Source organism: Littorina saxatilis, linkage group LG1 (assembly GCF_037325665.1).
Source record: "Littorina saxatilis isolate snail1 linkage group LG1, US_GU_Lsax_2.0, whole genome shotgun sequence".
NCBI lineage: Eukaryota > Metazoa > Mollusca > Gastropoda > Littorinimorpha > Littorinidae > Littorina > Littorina saxatilis.
In genome coordinates, this window is record NC_090245.1 from 31,358,534 (window position 1) to 31,379,647 (window position 21,114).

The following is a 21,114-nucleotide window of genomic DNA, read 5'->3' on the forward strand; positions in this document are numbered from 1 at the left end:
GCAGAGTCCAGACTCTAGCCGCTGGATAATGTTTTGCATGGACCATCCTGCACAGCAGATTTTTTTGTATAATCAAAAGGTTTCCGTGATTGGATTTAATTTTGGGACTGTTGTGTAGACCATGTGTGTCAATAACCGTCTTGTCAAACACAGTTCAAAGACGTCTTTAATTCGTGAGTAGAGTAAAGACTGTTAGCGTCTGAATAATAATGTACAATGACCATCTTGCGCAAGAGGATTCTAAAGTCTGAAAGGTCTTTCTGTCCAAAATATTTTCAGTTCTGGAACTTTCGTCTAGACAATGCCTGAGACTATATCGTCCAGAAGATGTCCTGTAATGGCCAGCGTGACCAACAGAATTCGGAGATTTCTTCACGTCTGGAGCATAGTCCAGCAGTCTGTAGCGTCTGGATAATGACTTGCTATGGCAATCCTTCTCAACATGACTCTCTACAACTGCAAAGCCTGCTTGTCTTGATTTGAGATCTGGGACTATCTAATCGTCCAGACAATTCCCTGCATCGAAGCAATTAAGTATACAAGAGTACAAAGAATCCGCAGTGTCTGGAGCTGATAATGATCGAGTCGCAAAGCCACCACATGGGTAATGATTTACAATGAACACTACGCAGAACAGAATTCTGCGACTGAAAGTTCATTGTGTGTGGACTTTAGTTCTGGGATCATTGTCTAGACGATTCTGTTATGCACTGACCGTCTCCTAATTAGGCTGTAATGAATCATGTCTGTCCGAAATTGATAAGGAATCCAGAAGCCAAAGTCCTAATCGTGCATCCTACTGTAACCGAGTGCCGAAACACCACAATCACCTTTGGAGGCGAAGTCCAATCAAACAGGATTGAGAATTTTAGAGCTTATTTCTAAGCCCTATAAACACTGTTATGCATTCGCAAAGGAATCCATGAACATACAGAGAGACAAAAGCCGCCAGACCCCATCACAAACAGAACTCTACAATCCACAGGTGTTGCCTACTTCAAAGGCGAACAACTCTGCAGAGTCTGCTGTGAAGGGCGACGGTAGTCTCCCTGTCACACTACCTTATTGCACTAGACTATAGAGAATGCAATCGGATATCAGGGTAAGAAAGTTAGTTTAGCAGATGTTGTCCAGGGCCTGAATGCATAGCCCCTCCATACTTTTAGGATTTCATAGCGCTGTGGAGCGCATAGCTATGAAACGCACTATAGAACTCAGCGGTCCGCATGCATGAGGTCAAATAGTGCCTGCCATAGCTATGGGCGGCTCTATTTTTAACACGTAGATAGTGGAAGGGATTCCCCGTCATCCTGTGTCTCTGCGCATGCGTCAAGCTTTGTGATGCTTCGCGGCGGGTCAGTTTTACACCATTTGCCGCAGACAGTTTGGAAAGCCCGTCTCCTGATAAAACTTGGCTTTCGTGGTTTGGAAACTATATCCATTCCGGTACCCTCGCCATAAAGGTATAAGTCACTCTCTTGCTGGTTCTGCATGCTGTGTTTGATGTTATAAATTCCCGTATTATTATTATTATTATCATTATTACTTATGTACCGCGATCAGTTCGCCACACACATCTTGAAAAGATCCGCACGCGTAAAAACTGACCCAAAGTCAAGATAACCCGCAGAACCGGCGGCAATGCACCCTTTCGATTCGGCAGTTCGAGTTGCTCTTACAGTTCATCCGTGATTGCAAGAATGTCCTGCCGACGAAAGCGAAACCGTGAATTTTCTGTGAGCAAATTTTTTTCAAATAGCACATTAATTTAACAACAACGGATGCATGTTTCAGGAGGATATAGTCACCATATTTCGGTTAAGAAGTACGAAAAACAGATGTATGTCATTGGAAAGTGTGTTTCAAATGTCATATCCACCAGAAACTACGAGCAGAAACATGGTCTGCTGGCACACCAGTTCAGGAGAAGATCTTCGGCACCCTGCAGAGTCTTCGCTGTACTGCAGACTTCATCAGAAGTTCCGGAGTCCCTGTCTGAGCGATCGAGAAGAAGAAGAAGATAGTTTCTGATGATGATGACTTAACTTACCGTGACTCTTAGACGTTCATGACATCATGTTTGGACTGTGATTGTGACATCACAGCGTTGACATTAAAGCATGCGAAGCTTTACACCATATACTTTCCCTCCAATGCCTCTTTCAAAACAGAAATAAATCGTTGGAACTTGACCCGTTTTATGAAATGTTGAGACCTTGACCACTACACGGAAGGTACTTCTCGAAAGGACGCAGACATCAATAGATTGTGAAAACTCATCAGTTACACTTTCCCGTCTGGAATCGCCAAGTAATTGACGCACCCCCCCCCCCCCTCTCCCCATCCTATCCACCGTTCCCCTCCCCCAATTCCCCATCCCACACCTAACACCTCAGGCACCCCTTGCACTTCCCTACAGGTGTTGAAAGGTGATGTCTGACCGCTGCCCAGGCCTGTACAATCTCGGACAAGACTGATGCTACCTGATCGACAGGTACTATCTTTGATTTACTGCCTCGTCTGCATTCCTCTCTGTCTGGACATCCCCTCAGGGGGAGTCCGTCTGGTCAGACATGTCCAGTTCGGCGTCTGGCTGCTTGACTGACGGCTTGCTGGTCAGTTACAACGGAAGCTGTTCTTGTGGTTTGGGTGTGTGATGTACTGTTGTGCAAGGCAGAGTTGAACTAGCGATAAAAAGAGCGGAGGAGAGTTGAGAAGAAAAACATAGAGAGAAACAAAACCATAGAGAAAAGAGAGAGAGAGAGAGAGAGAGAGAGAGAGAGAGAGAGAGAGATAGAGAGAGAGAGAGAGAGAGAGAGAGAGAGAGAGAGAGAGAGAGAGAGAGAGAGAGAGAGAGAAAGAGACAAGACAAGACAACATCTTTATTATCGAGGGTAATAGATAAGCAAGAATATTGCTTTTTTACATCCAGCCCTCGCCCTAAAATAGGGTCAACAAGAACAGAAAACAATATAATCAAAGAACTATCACATCAAACTTAACACATCATAACTGTATATCTTTCTTTATTTGGTGTTTAACGTCGTTTTCAACCGTTCAAGGTTATATCGCGACGGGGAAAGGGGGGGGGGGGGGGGCGGGTGGGATAGAGCCACTTGTCAATTGTTTCTTGTTCACAAAAGCACTAATCAAAAAATTGCTCCAGGGGCTTGCAACGTATACTAGCGGAAAAAAGTTAGGGACGGGCCACTGATTTCCCCGCTGACTTTCATTTGTTTAAAACACCCTGTTCTTTCGTCAGAAAAATCAAATGGCTGTCGCATGCTACACACCAATGGGTAGGTTATGCTGTGTTAGCAGGAAAACTGCACGAGACTCCCTGGCGCAGAGCTGCAGCACGTGACTAAAATAGCAAAATCGCCAAAAAGTAGGCTGTTGTTTGGCGTGCGCACGGGTAGAATAAGGCAGGTAACATGGCAAAATTGTTGTGCACATGCAAGGACAATCCTTCGAGTGTGAATTGTGATCACGAACTCGGCTTTATAAGCCGCCGATTTTCTGCGAGCTGCCATCTCCTCACCATGCCTGCCAGACGGAAGCTGACAACATTCAACCGAGGAAGAGCAATTGCCTGGCTCCACGACGGCGTATCCAAGTGCGAAGTGGCCAGGCAACTTGGGGTATCGCATTCAGTCATTGTAAGGCTGAATCAACCGTTCCAGACGACAAACAATGTCGAGGAGAGGCCCAGGTCGGGTCGCCCCAAAAAGACTACTCCTAGGGAAGATCGTTTCATCCAACGGCAGGCGCTGCAGCACCGGGCCACCACCTGCAAGGTCATCAGAGGGCAGTTACGGGAGGCCACTAACATCAACGTTAGTGAGAGGACCATCGGCAACCGCCTGCATGACGCCCGGCTGCGGAGTCGTCGTCCTGCTGTGCGTCCCCTGCTGACACAGGCTCATCGCCGGGCTCGTCTGGCCTGGAGTCGCCGCCACTTGAGATGGACGCGCCGGGACTGGGCTCAGGTCCTATTCAGTGACGAGTCCAGGTTCAACCTGTACCATTCTGACGGCCGGCGCAAGGTCTGGAGGCGTGAGGGCGAGCGTTATGAAGACGACACAGTGCATGAGAGGGTGGCCTTCGGCGGGGGCTCTGTCATGGTTTGGGGGAGCTTCAGCCTTCATCAACGCACCCCCCTGTACCATGTGGTCGGGAATCTCACTGGTCAACGCTACAGGGACGAAATTCTCGCCCCTATTGTCTTGCCGACCCTGCAGCAGATTGGCCCAAACGCCGTGTTTCAGGATGACAATGCTACTCCTCACAGGGCCAGGCTTGTCAACGACTACATCCAGCAAACCGGGGTCGTCAGGATGGATTTCCCTGCCTGTTCGCCAGACATGAACCCCATAGAGCATGTATGGGACGAACTGGACAGGCAGGTGAGGGCCAACCACCAGCCTCCCAGAAACCTGCAGCAGCTGCTGCAGATGCTCCAACAGGAGTGGCAGGCCATTCCACAGGCCTTTTTCACGAAGCTTATGAACTCTATGCGGTCAAGGTGTGGTGAACTTGAGCGCAAACGTGGCGGACACACCCATTATTGACCTCATGAAAGACTTGTTAAGTTTATTTGTGACCCCTCTGCTGTTTGTGGACATGAATAACCGAATCGGCTCGATGAAATAAACCCAAATTTTGCAGTTGCGTTGCACATTGACTGAAGTAAACGTGTTCCAAATTTCTGTACGATATGTTCATTCGTTCTTTTGCTGTGATTGCGTGTGTGAACCGTCCTTAACTTTTTTCCGCTAGTATAGATACAATATATTACCTTACTGGGAGAATGCAAGTTTCCAGTACAAAGGACTTAACATTTCTTACATACTGCTTGACTAAAATCTTTACAAACATTGACTATATTCTATACAAGAAACACTTAACAAGGGTAAAAGGAGAAACAGAATCCGTTAGTCGCCTCTTACGACATGCTGGGGAGCATCGGGTAAATTCTTCCCCCTAACCCGCGGGGGGTATAACTGTATATACAGATACAAATTTAAAAATAAATTGTCATACTGCATTTTAAGTACAATTGTCAATGATAAAAAGTGTCAATTTTTAACATAACTTAATCTAGATCTGAATATTATTATAATTTTGTTTAACATGCACATACATTTTAAATGCATTGACGAACCATTCAGCACATGTTTAGTTGCATTATGTGTGACATATACTTTTTTTTGAAGCTGTATGTGTTTGTTTTATGTTTAAGAAAAATAGGCAGTGATTTCCATAGGACCGCACCTGAATAAAGAAGGCTTGATTTGAAAAGGTCAATACGTGGAATCGGTGTTATGATTTTTAGTCTGTTATAGTTCAAAATAAAAGTATCACGTAATATCTCCGTTGCATACCCTGACATCACTTTATGCATTACAACACCTTTATTATACATCAATCTTTTTTGAAATGGTAATACTTGCAAATGTTTATAATCAGATTCTAAAGGAGTGTGATTTGTTAGCATTATTAGCTTAACTGCTCTTCTGTGAAGACTGGCTAAAGGTTTCAAAACATTAGCACTTGCACAATCCCATACAGTGGATGCATAATCAATATTTGACAAGATGTGATTGTAAAAAAAATCTTTCGCGAGTGGAGATTCAAGAAGTTTTTAATTTTTGATAACTGATATATTTTTTGGGAAGCAATCTTACAGATGTAATCAATGTGGTCATTTCATGACAAATTATTATCAATCTTTACACCAAGGACTTTATGGTGAGACACTTCTTCCAATACTTGATTTTTAATATAAAGGTGTGGAATGCTCGATAATAGATTTTGTCGTTTCTGTCTTGTGGTCATGAGCATAAATTTTGTTTTTGTATGGTTTAGAGACATATGGTTTAACTCTGACCAATTCAGTAGTGCATTAATGCTTTCTTGGAGAGTTTTTGATAAATAATCTAAGGAATGGTGACTGGAATGTATAGTAGTATCATCTGCAAACAACTCACAGTTATTACGTATGCAAAGTGGTAAATCATTAACATAAATAGAGAACAATAATGGTCCTAAAACAGATCCCTGTGGGACCCAATATTTCAAAGTACTTTCATTTGAATATGACGCATTAGTAAATGTAATTTGTTTTCTATTTAAAAGAAAAGATTTAAGAATATTAATGGTGGTGCATTGCATGCCATATATTGACAATTTCCTGATGAGAAGAGAATGATCAAAGACATCAAAGGCCTTTGCCAAACAGTGCTGCAGAAAATTTATTGGAATTTATGTTCTTTAAGGAGAGAGAGAGAGAGAGAGAGAGAGAGAGAGAGAGAGAGAGAGAGAGAGAGAGAGAGAGAGAGAGAGAGAGAGAGAAGAGAGAGAGAGAGAGAGAGAGAGAGAGAGAGAGAGAGAGAGAGAGAGAGAGAGAGAGAGAGAGTAGAATGTCTATTCACATGTTTTTTTGTCTGGGCTTGTAGTAATGTTTAGTCCAGAGTCTCATACCAATCTGCCGCTCCCAATCTCTCCATCGCCTCTACCAACCCACACCCCCACCCAACAAACACTCCGATCCCAACTCCGAGTCCCGGCTTCCAAAAATTGATAGGGTGATCACGGGAGAGATGAAAAGGGCTTAGGTAGATTCACCAAGCAATTAAAGTGGGGTAAACGTTTCAAGACTACCAAGCTCGACGGCACTTTTTTTCTTTCTCAGGTTTCTCAAAATAACTGGGAATGAGGGTGGCGGGGAGGGTGGGGGAGGGGGGTAGGCGAGCGAGCGAGCGAGCGAGAGAGAGAGAGAGAGAGAGAGAGAGAGAGACACACACACACACACACACACACACACACACACACACACACACACACACACACACGCAAGCACACACACATGCCATAAACACAGTACATCTACCAGGTAGGTGCAATAAAAGTAAATCCTGCCCATTTATGCCTGAGGCCTGTAAAAAGGCCAAAACAAATAAGCAAGGGATCTATTTTGGAGGCGACGAAGCAGCAGAAGCTGGGTTGGAAGTCAAGCAGTCATGGGGAAAATAAACAGACCGACACCATGAAACACAAACAACCATCGGGGCTCCCCCATGCTATTAGAGATGCTTTATCTTCTTTCTCCCACCGCTGGATCTCTCGCAGATAGCGGAAAAGCCTCGGCCGGGATCCGGTTGCTTTTTAGTCTCTGCTGGCCCAGCAGTTCTTTGCTGTATCTCGTCCCAAGCTCCTTTGCTCAGTAGTCTCATCCAGCCCAGCTCTTGTTCGCAGCCCTGCTGTTTCGACGGGCTTCAAAGAGGATTACAAGCAAAAGAGGAAGAACCATATGATTTGTTTTTTTGTCTTCTCGTTTCTGGTTTAACGCATTGTTTGTGCAAGAAACAAACTGAGGGGCAAAGTCTGTAGCCTGAACCTCTGGAGCTAGGTACAATACATCGGTTAAAAGTACACGCTCAGCGGCGTACGGTTGTCAGTTACCAAGCAAGGCTCATTCAGATATGAGGCCTGGAAGCGTTCTGATTTCAGCTAAAAGTAGCAGCGATTAGCACATTTTAAATGAAGGTAATTTCAAATAGTGTGGTTAAAATTCAACCGATTCTCTATCGCGGTGAGCCAATATTGACAATGCATACCAGAATCAAAATACTGTCGCAGATGTCAAACCATTTTCTAAATTATGTGTGTGTATTTTTACAACGGTATTTGTATGATCTTCCTTCCCTTGATTTGCAGTGATTGTCGTAAATGCTGCGACTTGACAAGTTTACAGTCGTGTTCGATTTTTTGTTTAAATGCTGGGAAGATTATAACTTATCATTAATTAGAATAATTTCTCATTTTAATACAAAAGCCCTTTGATTTAGAAGTAGCACCAAAAACAGAAGCGTTAACAGATTCAACAAAGGCCAGTTATTTTTAAAAAAAAATATCAAGTTCGTATTCCCTCCTCAAATAGGTTCAATGACCAAATATGCAATAAGAAAGTATGGCTGGCAACCTTTTAGTAATGTTGTGGCCGTTATATTTCCACATTTTTCTTCCGAAGTTTTGAAGTCAACCTTTGACTTTTTCCTCTCTGTAGTGAGACGTTTCTAAAATAGTTCATGCTATTTGCAAAACTGTAACCGCCAAAGAACGACGTCTCACTGCCATTGACGTAAATGTATTCAGAGGTCTGAAATGTTTTGCCAAAAATAGGTAAATTCAAAGACCGCGACAATATGTGTGTTTAGCGGTGCACTTCAGAGCAATTACATGGGATGTTTGACATTTCTGGCTGTTTTAAAACTTCGCAGTTTGAAAATACTGCGCAGCTGAAGGTAACCATTCAAAAGGAGGAAACGCTTTAATAAGGCTACGTCTCTTACTGAAACAACTTCATTCACACAACAACAACAACAACAACAACAACAACAACAACAACAACAACAACAACCACACTTCAGATTAGCTTTAGCTTTGACTTGCACTATACATTCTAGTACTAGTCACTACGGTGCAAGCAACTAGAATGTCCAGTAAGAAGGACTGACGACGAACTGTGTAGTCTGTATAGTGCAAGTGGGTTAGCGGAGGATTGACGAGAGTGTTCGTTTTGCGGGATGTGGACTATTTCCGCTATTGTGGAGAGCGCGTTAGGTCCTGCCCCCGGTATGACCAGAATGCTGGCGAACGAAGGCAGGTGTCTCCAGTAAACACACGTGACCTTTTCGACCTCCCCCTACCCCCACCCCCTATACCCCTCACCCCTCCCCCCCCCCCCCCCAGATCCCACTCCGAAAGTCCGCAGTGCAATCTCTCTCTCTCTCTCTCTCTCTCTCTCTTTCTCTCTCTCTCTTTCTCTCACGCTCTCTCTCTCTCTCTCTCTCTCTCTCTCTCTCTCTCTCTCTCTCTTTATTGCTTAGAAAATTCGGTTTGTATGGCGTCGGATCTGATACTATCAATCTTGTTAGTTCATTTCTCTCTGACAGACAACAGACAGTTCTTACTAACGCTAGAGCATCGAACATGCAAGCTGTAGATTACGGTGTACCACAAGGATCGGTATTAGGACCTCTGCTCTTCTCAATATATGTTAATGACCTCCCCCTTTATATTCAACATTTATGTGAACTTTTTGCAGATGATACCACAATTCACTCCAGTAACAAAAATTTAACTCGCTTATCAGAATCCCTCCAAGGAAGTCTAAACCAGCTGACAGAATGGACTGACCTAAATCACATGTCTCTTAACCCAAAGAAAACCAAATATATGATAATTACAACTAGACAAAAACGACAGAATTTTACCTCAACTGGTCCCGATTTAATGATTGACGGCAATATAGTGGAAAAAGTCGACCATCACAAAGTTCTAGGTGTCCACATCGATAACAACCTGTCTTGGTCAACTCACATTGAACAACTTAGTAAATTAGTGTCAAAGAAAGTGTACCTCTTATCTAGAATTAAACACTTCCTTAATTGTCAAGCCAGGAAGTTATTTTTCACTGCTCATATTCAGTCTCTTATTGATTACGCATCCACTCTATGGGACTCTGCAAGTGATAATTCCCTAAAGCTACTCAGCAGATTACACAAAAGAGCGCTAAAAGTAGTATTACTCAAACAGACTACTCTCACCGACTCAGACTACATCAACATAGGGGTCCTACCTCTGAAGTCAAGAATGAATTACAACAAAGGAATAATGATGCATAAAATTATGACAGAAAATGCACCCGAAACCATTTGCTCAAAGTTCTCTTTGAAGAATTCGCACCACTTTATAAAACTAAACACTCCTCTTCCTAGGATAGACCTATTTAAATCAAGTCTTGTTTATTCAGGAAGCAGCCTCTGGAACGCTCTTCCGGACGCCCTGCGGCAATCCACCAACACAGATTCTTTTAGAACCAAATATTCTTTCCATTTAATGAACTCTATGAACAAATAAACTTGATTGGTATGTTTTCTTTGTATACAGTTGTTCATTATCGGAATTATGGTTTATTGTGACAAAATCACGAAGATTTGGCTCTGTAATACATTGTTTTGCTGAGCTAATGTATTGTTGGGTTACTTTCCGTTTATCTTCATTGCTTTACACCCAATTTTGAACACTACCTTATGATCTACAATGCTTCTACATAATGCGCTTCATGTACATAAACTTATATGTTCTACCATTAATGTTTTTATGTAACCTTTTTTTCCCTAGTCATAGTTATAGTAAAATAGTTTAGTCCCTCTTTAGGGCGAGGGCCAGATGCAAAAAAGCATATCTATGCTTATTCTTGTCACCCTCGAAAAATAAAGATTTGTCATTGTCATTGTCATTGTCATTGTCTCTCTCTCTCTAAGTATGGAGTGTGCCGAATAGAATACGAGAGAGTTTGCTTGTCTGCATATTCTCTCTGTCCGTGTGTCTGTGGGTGAGTCCCTCGATCTCTTCATCTTTGCACGGAAAAGCCACCAGCTAAATTGTGTCGGGCAACATGTTATATATAAATAACAAAGAAAAAAACCAAAAAACAATACGAATATCGTTTGATAACAATGATCATGTTTCACACCGTTAAGGCCAACAAAATAAAACAAACGTTTTCGTTGACAAGAAGAACAAGTCGCGTAAGGCGAAATTACTACATTTAGTCAAGCTGTGGAACTCACAGAATGAAACTGAACGCACTGCATTTTTTTTTTACAATGACCGTAGTCCGCCGCTTGTGCAAAACGGAGTGAAAGTGACGAGCCTGTTTAGCGCAGTAGTGGTTTCGTTGTACTGCATAGCACGCTTTTCTGTGCATCTCTTCGTTTTAACTTTCTGAGCGTGTTTTTAATCCAAACATATCATATCTATATGTTTTTGGAATCAGGAACCGACAAGGAATAAGATGAAATTGTTTTTAAATCGATTTCGGAAATTTAATTTTGATCATAATTTTTATATTTTTAATTTTCAGAGATTGTTTTTAATCCAAATATAACATATGTATATGTTTTTGGAATCAGAAAATGACGTAGAATAAGATGAAATTGTTTTTGGACCGTTCAATAAAAACATAATTTTAATTACAAGTTTCCGATTTTTAATGACCAAACTCACTCATTAGTTTTTAAGCCACCAAGCGAAAATGCAATACCAAACCCCGGCCTTCGTCGAAGATTGCTTTGCCAAAATTTCAATCAATTTAATTGAAAAATGAGGGTGTGACAGTGCCGCCTCAACTTTTACAAAAAGCCGGATATGACGTCATCAAAGGTATTTATCGAAAAAAAGAAAAAAACCATCCGGGGATATCATACCCAGGAACTCTCATGTCAAATTTCATAAAGATCGGTCCAGTAGTTTAGTCTGAATCGCTCTACACACACACACAGACAGACACACACACACACACATACACCACGACCCTCGTCTCGATTCCCCCCTCTATGTTAAAACATTTAGTCAAAACTTGACTAAATGTAAAAAGGGTCGGCAAATGTTTAGGTTTTTTTTTTAATTTTTGGTTGTTGTTGATGGACGATTTTTTTTTAATAATTTACACAGGCGTATGTGATTTTTTTTTGGCCGGCAATCGTGTGAGCAGTGTTTCTTGAATGTCGTAGATGAGTAATTAATTCTCCTTATAAAGTCTGTAGAATTCAGTTTTGTCATGTCCAGTTCTTTTTATTTTAAGGGGTAAAAAACCCCACAAAAACACTAACAAAACTTACAGGGTCGGCAGGAAAAAAAAAGGAATCGGTCGGGGAATCGGAAACACCGATGTTGTTTTTTTAGTCTGCATGTGTATAGCCCGCGTAACAAGGTTACATTGATATACACTAATACATTTGTATCAACAGTGATGACTGATGTGACACAGCTTGGCATTTACACGTTTTTACAACACTGTTTGGAGGTTACCTTTTGTCGATAATTCTTCCCAAAGAAAACTATCCAAGCGCTGTTTTGAAACTTTCCATAATCCAAATCCTGAAGAGGCTTAATTCTTACCATATGGTTTTTACATTTAGTCAAGTTTTGACTAAATGTTTTAACGTAGAGGGGGGAATCGAGACGAGGGTCGTGGTGTATGTGCGTGTGTGTGTGTGTGTGTGTGTGTGTGTGTGTGTGTGTGTGTGTGTGTGTGTGTGTGTGTGTCTGTGTGTGTGTGTAGAGCGATAAACTACTGGACCGATCTTTATGAAATTTGACATGAGAGTTCCTGGGTATGAAATCCCCGAACGTTGTTTTCATTTTTTTTGATAAATGTCTTTGATGACGTCATATCCGGCTTTTCGTGAAAGTTGAGGCGGCACTGTCACGCCCTCATTTTTCAACCAAATTGGTTGAAATTTTGGTCAAGTAATCTTCGACGAAGTTCGGACTTCGGTATTGCATTTCAGCTTGGTGGCTTAAAAATTAATTAATGACTTTGGTCATTAAAAATCTGAAAATTGTAAAAAAAATAAAAAATTATAAAACGATCCACATTTACGTTCATCTTATTCTCCATCCTTTTCTGATTCCAAAAACATATAAATATGTTATATTTGGATTAAAAACAAGCTCTGAAAATTAAATATATAAAAATTATTATCAAAATTAAATTGTCGAAATCAATTTAAAAACACTTTCATCTTATTCCTTGTTGGTTCCTGATTCCAAATACATATAGATATGATATGTTTGGATTAAAAACACGCTCAGAAAGTTAAAACAAAGAGAGGTACAGAAAAGCGTGCTATCCTTCTTAGCGCAACTACTACCCCGCTCTTCTTGTCAATTTCACTGCCTTTGCCATGAGCGGTGGACTGACGATGCTACGAGTATACGGTCTTGCTGAAAAATGGCATTGCGTTCAGTTTCATTCTGTGAGTTCGACAGCTACTTGACTAAATGTTGTATTTTCGCCTTACGCGACTTGTTTTTTATTCCAATGGCTGCCTTCATCTTAACTTTTTTGTTTGACCGAACCCGTTTCGACCAAAAACATATCACTTAAAAAAAAGAGGTATTGGCTTCATTAATCCGTATCTAATTGCGAAGTTGTTTGTCTGTCAATGAAAACGATAGTATGACTTGCTTTCAACATGCTGACTGTTAGCAAATGATATATCATAACAGACAGGTTGAGAAAATAGATCTATATGAACATGAGTCGGCAGTCCTGGTTGGTCAAATCAGTCACATGGTACTATAAAATGATAATACATAAATTACTAATATAAGCAAACTGGATAACACAAACATGTTTCAACAATAAAATCACCGAGACTATTAAAGTATCTCACCGTTTACCATGTTCCTGTCAAAACGCAACAGTGCAGTAATGGCTCGCCCAGACCCTAATAAGCAACACCAACAAAACGAGAACAAGAAGGCGAAAAATGCTTTGAGCGCCCTTTAGGCTACACACTTCCGAACTTCCTAACGGACACGTAGCGATAGCCTAAAGAGGGCGTTGTTTGGTGGCGTAAGCGCAGATAACCTTTTCCCCTAGCGACGTAATAGCTACAGCCTGTCGGAAGGAACACCGGGTTCAGGGAGGGTGAGGGGAGTCTTGGTGCGCCTGAACCATCGGGTGCAACACTTCTGCTGTGTACAAGATGATTGGTCTTTTGACTGTTATGTTTGCTTGTTTGTATGCTTAGAACAACAACAACAACAACGACAACAACAACACCAACACCAACAACAACAACAGGCATATTTCAAATGCACACCGCATAACGTAAAAAAACAAGTTTGCGATGACAAGGTTCAATATCAAGGTTAAGGTTTGTTTGTTTGTTTGTTTATTTGTTGTTTAACGTCCAGCCGACTACGCAGAGCCATATCAGGACGAGGAAGGGGGGGATGAAGGGGGCCACTTGTCAAGCGATTCCTGTTTACAAATGCACTAACCCATTACTTGTGTCCCAGCAGGCTTTAGTAAAACTAAATTAATACCTACTGGAAGATTACCAGTTTCCAGTATGTTAAAATAGGCTTAACCTATCTACTGCTGGACTTACATCAGAACACTAACAGATTAAACTATACATGAATCGCGAGACAAGCGGCAAGAGAAGAGATTTTTGGAAAAAATATAGGTGAATGAGCAAGAAGGCAGAAAAAAGAAAAGAATTCATGAAGAAAAAGAGAGCATGACAGGAAAGAGGAACCAAAAATCTACCTAACAGCAAACTAGAAAGCTCCTGCGGTTCCAAAAACAGGAGGGGCCTTTAATTTCATAACCGCAGTGCCCCACTGCGGGAAAGGTTAAGGTAATGACGGTCGGTCGGACACACACACACACACACACACACACACACACACACACACACACACACAAAACACACCCACACATGAAAACCACACACACACACACTCCCACACACAAACTCGGAAAACATCAACAAACGTGCCGGGATAGTTTTTCACAGAATATTTTGTCTGCGTTTTCCTGGGTCGTGGACCGCAGAGTTTACGTTTTACGCTTCAGGCGTAATGTGCTGGTGCGTAAAATGTTTTCCAGAAGTAGATGTCGGTTGTCGTGTTTCGCCTTCCCTGTTGTTGGTGTTGTAGTTGTAGCTTTCTGGTTAAAAATAAAATTTCCGTCTATCTATCTATCTATCTGTCTGTCTGTCTGTCTGTCTGTCTGTCTGTCTGTCTGTCTGTCTGTCTGTCTGTCTGTCTGTCTGTCTGTCTGTCTGCCTGCCTGCCTGCCTGCCTGCCTCTCTCTCTCTCTCTCTCTCTCTCTCTCTCTCTCTCTCTCTCTCTCTCTCTCTCTCTCTCTCTCTCTCTCTCTTCTATTCTTCTTCGAGAGGACTGGGTGGCCGAGTGGTAACGCACTTGCGCTCGGAAGCGAGAGGTTGCGAGTTCGACCCTGGGTCAGGGCGTTAGCAATTTTCTTCCCCCTTTCCTAACCTAGGTGGTGGGTTCAAGCGCTAGTCTTTCGGATGAGACGAAAAACCGAAGTCCCTTTGTGTACACTACATTGGGGTGTGCACGTTAAAGATCCCACGATTGACAAAAGGGTCTTTCCTGGCAAAATTGTATAGGCATAGATAAAAATGTCCACCAAAATACCCGTGTGACTTGGAATAATAGGCCGTGAAAAGTAGGATATGCGCCGAAATGGCTCCGATCTGCTGGCCGATGTGAATGCGTGATGTATTGTGTAAAAAAATTCCATCTCACACGGCATAAATAAATCCCTGCGCCTTGAATATGTGCGCGATATAAATTGCATAAAATAAAAAAATAAAAAAAAATAAAAAAAAATCCCTGCGCTTAGAACTGTACCCACGGAATACGCGCGATATAAGCCTCATATTGATGGATTGATTGATTTGCGTAGCACTAACGAAGAAAAGTGAATAAAAAGAAAAGCGTGACATTTAAACTCACAGCTAATGTCTCAAAAATGATGGTATACCAGAGACCGTAAGGTTTCAAGGAATGGAAACTGTTTTAATGGGTAGTGTACACACGAAACATGTCCCTCTGTAGTTTGCCATTGCTACCACTGATGACGTTTACATCTGAATTCCATCAAACATTTATTTTGTTGGACAGTGTAACTTTAAAGAAAAATCAGACGCCTCGGTCGAAGACCTCAAAACGACAGCGTCTTTAGCTCCCAGCGAACAACTATTTCCTTTCTGTTACACAAGCGTTGACCTTTTACAATGGTAATCCGGCCCTGGCATGAAAAAAGCGACAATGGTCTGCTTATTATAACAGATCTCAGAGATAACTAGCTAAGCGAATAGCTTCAGCTGATGAAGGCTATCGAATGTGAATGCAGCAAGTGTGACTCAACTCTGACCGACTTCGCTCAGTCGATCGTAAACAACGACGTGACGTGCAATCAAGTTGCTGTTGAACTCTGCATGGTTCAAACTAAAGACACAAGAGGCAAAACAGGCGTTAAAATGTGTGTAACATGTGTACCTACATCATTCTGTATGCGCCCTACGCTCGCCCTTACGATACATTTGTTTAGGTAAACCGCAGAGAGAGAGAGAGAGAGAGAGAGAGAGAGAGAGAGAGAGAGAGAGAGAGAGAGAGAGAGAGACAGACAGACAGACAGACAGACAGACAGACAGACAGACAGAGACAGAGAGAGACAGACAGACAGACAGACAGAGAGAGAGAGAAACAGAGACAGAGAGAGAGACAGAGACAAAGTGACAGAGAGAGAGTGGGGAGTTGGGTAGAAAGAGAAAGAGCCGGAGGGGAGAAGACAAAGAGAAAAAAGAAAGCTATAGCTGTTTATTAATTAGGATAATTGGAGAAACAATATGAGACAGAAAGAGACAGCCACACAGGGGGACAAAGTAGATAAAAAAAACACGCAATTGTCTTGCACTTTATACGCGCGCGTGTGCCACTTTCGGTGAGCAAATCATGTTCTCTGAAGCACCCACTTCACTTCTATAGCATACAATAATAAGAACATCACTGCAATGCACTATTGAGTAATTCTACACCTCTCTACAACAGGCAGCCACTCCAACAGGGCGAGTACAGTTACGCATGCATTCAAGTTGTTCTAAAACACACACACACACACACACACACACACACACACACACACACACACACACACACACACACACACACACACACACACACACACATCAAGACATACACAATTAATGATCAAAACACAGTTACTACTGCACTGGAACAGCTTGTATTACGAAGACGCACTCAGTGAACGCTTTGTGACACACACAAAATGCTCGTAAAACAGGTTGGAAGATTGTCAACGCTCTTATCAGCTGACTGCAGATCAATACAATAGAACCCTGAATACGCTCGACTTTTACGTTGGTAGTGTGCAAGATTTATGTGTGGTTGAAAAAGCCTATTGGCACAACCGAAGTAAAAGGGTTGGGGGGTGGGGGTTACTACTGTCACTTGACAGGTAAGCTACACCAAGAGTGCGACAGCTGTTTCAACAAAACACTGCATTAATTTTTTGTCTGTTTCTGTTGTGTGCATTTGTGAGTGTGTGTGGTTGTTTACATTGATTATTGCACAAAAATGCGTTCGGAAGAGACAACACATCTCTCAAAAACTGTGTCACACTAAAAGCTAACAATCAACCACGAAAAAAACAAAAACAAAGACACAATATAAATTATATAACATGCATGAACCAGTGTGTGTAGTTCAACGTTCTATAGACGTTTTGTGTTTGTGTGTGCGTGCGTGTCAGCGGAGGCATAGACTGCAGGAAGCACAGTTCAGTAAGTGTATATAAGGGCATTTCCATTTTGTCGAAAGTATAGAGAGGTCAATTTTTGTTAGAATTAACTTTATGACAAAAGCGATCGGACAATCGCAAACTGATATTTTCATGTGTCGGTTTCATGATTGTTCTTTTTATCAAGTTTGTTTGCTGGTTTTGTTTGTCCTTAGATACTGGAAAACCGTGTTAAAGATATGAAGTACAGCAAAAACAAACATTTCGACTGTTTGTTAATTAACTTTGCATAGTTTCTAAAAATGCAAATCAAAACAAAACAACAACTTCTCTGTCGAATGCTTTGATATCATTTTCATGCACAAACAAATGAACTCAGAATTAGTGAGAATTTCTATCAAGTGAGGCAGAGAGCTGGTTTAAGATCTGAGAAACAAGGGGAGTCAGACGTAAGCGCTCTAAATGCATACGACATTTGCATCAAGAGTAAATGAGACTTATGCGCATCCAAACACCGACAGTCACCTGTTCATTTTGATGCGTGTTTAATTATCTTAGGTGCCAGGAGATGATTCCGCATAACTGTTACTTATTCTGGTGGCACATGTCGTATGTATTATAGAGCGCGAACGTCCCTTTGTTTCTCATATAAGAATAAAAGAGCCCAAATTGTCTGCACATTTCTCGCAAAGTTCTTCGATGTTACGCATACTTAAAAGTGAAAAAAATCATGAAAGTAACACTCATTCCACTCACAATCGATAGGAGTCGGGCAACAAAAGAAAATGTTTGTAAAAAACAAAAACACAAAAAAAACACGTATAGCAGATTAAAAACACACACATAATGAACAAACATACTATTAAAAACGACAGGAACAAACGGGGGAAGAGCAACATCGATAAACGAGACTCACCTGGATTTCGTGCATTCTGCCGTGGTTTTCTTTGCGAAAGTACTCCAACAAGGTTCCCACCACCGGGTAGCCTTTGGGGCCTGGCATTTCGTCAAAGCTCCGAACTCGCGACTCCTCTGTCGTTGCTGCCGTCGCCGTCATCGTCGATGTCGTTGCGTCGTTCACATCACTGTCCAGAGCTGTCTGAGGGTTCAAACCCCGCGCGGATGATGCGATACTGTCACTGGCACTGCGTGTTTGAGTGAACACACAGCGACTGTTGGAAGGGGTAGCGCTTGTGAGCTGTGATTTGTTTGTGTGGTGCGGACACCCCGCAGATGGACCGTCTGGCGTGGCCACCCCTCTAGCAGGGGATGCGTGTGGTGTTGATGAGGGTGATGATGTTGCTGCTGCTGGTGCTAAGCGGGTTCGAGTCCTGGTTGACACGGCCATTTTGAGACCTTTGTCCACCGCTTTTCTAAGCACTTGTTCCCTCATGATTGCAGCGGGAATGTTCACACTCCTTCAAAAACCGATTGTATTTTCTGTTGCTGGCGTTGGAGCTACTACTGCTTCAGAGGTTCTGGGTTCTACTTCAAGAATCCCTTTACAAATCCCACATTCGTGGGAGGAAACAACAGCTGTGTGGGGTGAACAAAACGTACAGTGTCAGCCACGAGAGTACGAGGGGTTAAGAAAAAAAAGAGAAGGAAGTCTGTCAGCACAGCCCCTTAAATCTTTGCTCTCCCACCTTCACTGACAGGTTAATCCCTTCACAGATCTGTCCTCGCGGCACTTTCTGAAAACAAACACAAGCAGAACATCAATGCAGGCAGCTCACCTTTGTCAACATATCCACACAAATACGATGCAAAAAAAAAGCAACACACTTCCCAGATATACATAAAAACGCATGACAAAACCAGGCATGAGCCCGGATTCTGACATTCTATTTGACGAACACGGCTTTATAGTTAGAAAAGGCGTGGTTAATACCGATTTTCAAGTGATTAGTTTGACATTCAAAAAAGCAAAACCCTTTCCGCTTCGGCTTTAAAATGTACAGAAAAGCGTGAACTATCATGGACAAATGTCATGTCTGAAAGCAGTCAGGGCAATATAGATATATTCATAACATAACACATAATTATGTCCAAACTGAATTTTAGAAAGAAAATGTAGAGAAGAATAAACAAATACACACAAAACAAGTATAAAACATCACATCGGACAGAAAAACATGTCACTGGTGTCTTGATTTCTCGCATTCAGGGGGGGGGGGGGGGGGGGTGTAAATATCTGTCTATTCTGACCACAAAATAAAACGCATACAATAATTAAGTAATACAACAAAAACAATGTAAAAACATCACATCTGTTAGGAGAAAAAACAAATCTCTAGTCTTGGTCAGTTCCACAAATATCTGTCCATCTTGACCACAACATAAAACGCAGAAAATAATTTAGTAATAAAAAAATAAAAAAATGTAAAAAAACATCACATCTGTTCGGAGAAAAAAATCTCTAGTCTTAGTCAGTTCCACAACTTAGTCTTTAAATAAATTTATTTTATAAAACAAATACAACTCTGTCCAGGTGGGACGAGCACGAAGAAAAGAACTCAGTATAACACTTTACATCGGCTGAGGCAAACAAAAGCTCTCAAGTCAGCTAACTCCACTACTCGCCAGCTGTAACCCGCATGATGATGATCCCCCCGTACCTACGCACACCTTTTACAGGTGAGAGTAGATAGACGTACAAAGCGGCGCGGCCCCCCGAACGTACCCTGCGAGTGCGGAATGCGAATCGCTGAGGGCAGCAAGCAGAAAAAAGGTATATATCCTCCGTGTGTACACAGGAAGGAGAGAGGGGGGGGTAGTTGGAGTAGGGGTGGAGCGAGAAAAAGCACTAGCGTTTTGGTGAACCGTGGGCAAGGGTAGACAGGTACGAGGGTTGGGGGACTAGAGGTGGGAAGAGAGAAAGGGGTGGGGATGGACGGGAGTGGGGCCGGGTGGGGAAGAAGCACTGGCGTTGTGGTGAACTGTGGGCGAGGGCAGGCAGGTAGACAGGTATTAGGTAGAGTGCCAGCCATGCCAGGCTGTGCCTGATGGGGAGAAGAGGTGCCAGTCCGCAGATGCTAGGCATGCCCTCACCTCACCTGTCCTCCCTCTCACTCCCTCCCGCTCCGATTCACCTTCCTCTTGCACACAAGTGTCTTCTTATTCTCGTACTTGCAAGGCGGTACTGTAATAGACTGACTGATTGACTGATTTGTATTTGACAAGAATAAAAGTTTTAAGGCGCAATGCCTTCCTCGTCTTACAACCTCTCTTAAGACAAATACAACGTGCAATTCGTGCTGAAAAGAAAGACTGAAGACTAAAAAGGGAGGACCACAAGTTAACAACTTATACTTTTAGTAAGTGCTCATACAGTCAGAATATGAATGAACACAAGTCGAGTGTTGAAGACAAGTACAGAGAAGTGTTCAATGCATTCACGTTTCGTTCAGTTGTGTGTTGCAACTGATCGATTACAAACACTCCTGGTCGTTGATAAAACGAGTATTACAATTCCATTTCCTCAGATCATACGAAAGTTTGCATAATACGCACCACAATTTAAAACAATAGAAAGACATATTTCTCTCAGTCAATATTTGGTTTCATTTGCTTCAAGCATGACACCACAAGACTTGAAAAAAATGTACAAAACGTAGCAACAAAATTACATTAATTTTTTTTGTTTTTCAAAACAGCTAGCCACGTGTTCAAAAACAATCACAAAACATCAGTCATTGACAACATGCACTCTGCTGAATTTGCAACTTATGAAATAAAGCAAACCCCTTAAATTTACATTTAAAAACCGAGAACGCAGTTTGAGTAAGTATAATATTACTAGTAGTTAAGACTTGCTATAATATATGTCCGAATATGTCAAGCCTCCACTCACTCCACTGAGAGCTCAAGAGTGTTCATCAACTTCCAACTTCCCGATGCACCGCATTCATAAACAGACAAGCAAACAAACAAATGGTTTCAAAAATTACAAAACA

At 42.0% G+C, this 21,114-nt stretch overlaps 2 protein-coding genes across 2 annotated transcripts in view; both read right to left on the bottom strand.

The window, feature by feature from the left end:
- LOC138967057 (cytochrome P450 27C1-like) overlaps nt 1–21,114 on the bottom strand; it is a 70,950-nt gene that overhangs the window by 46,282 nt on the left and 3,554 nt on the right. The window contains exon 2 of the mRNA XM_070339517.1: nt 18,075–18,852. Within this exon, the coding sequence (XP_070195618.1) occupies nt 18,075–18,551 (477 nt within the window). The 5' untranslated portion in view covers nt 18,552–18,852. The remainder of the gene's footprint in view (nt 1–18,074; nt 18,853–21,114) is intronic.
- LOC138967071 (uncharacterized) overlaps nt 4,793–21,114 on the bottom strand; it is a 438,331-nt gene continuing 422,009 nt past the window's right edge. Inside the window, exon 5 of the transcript XR_011455839.1 lies at nt 4,793–5,003. The gene's annotated coding sequence lies outside the window, so the exon portion shown is untranslated. The remainder of the gene's footprint in view (nt 5,004–21,114) is intronic.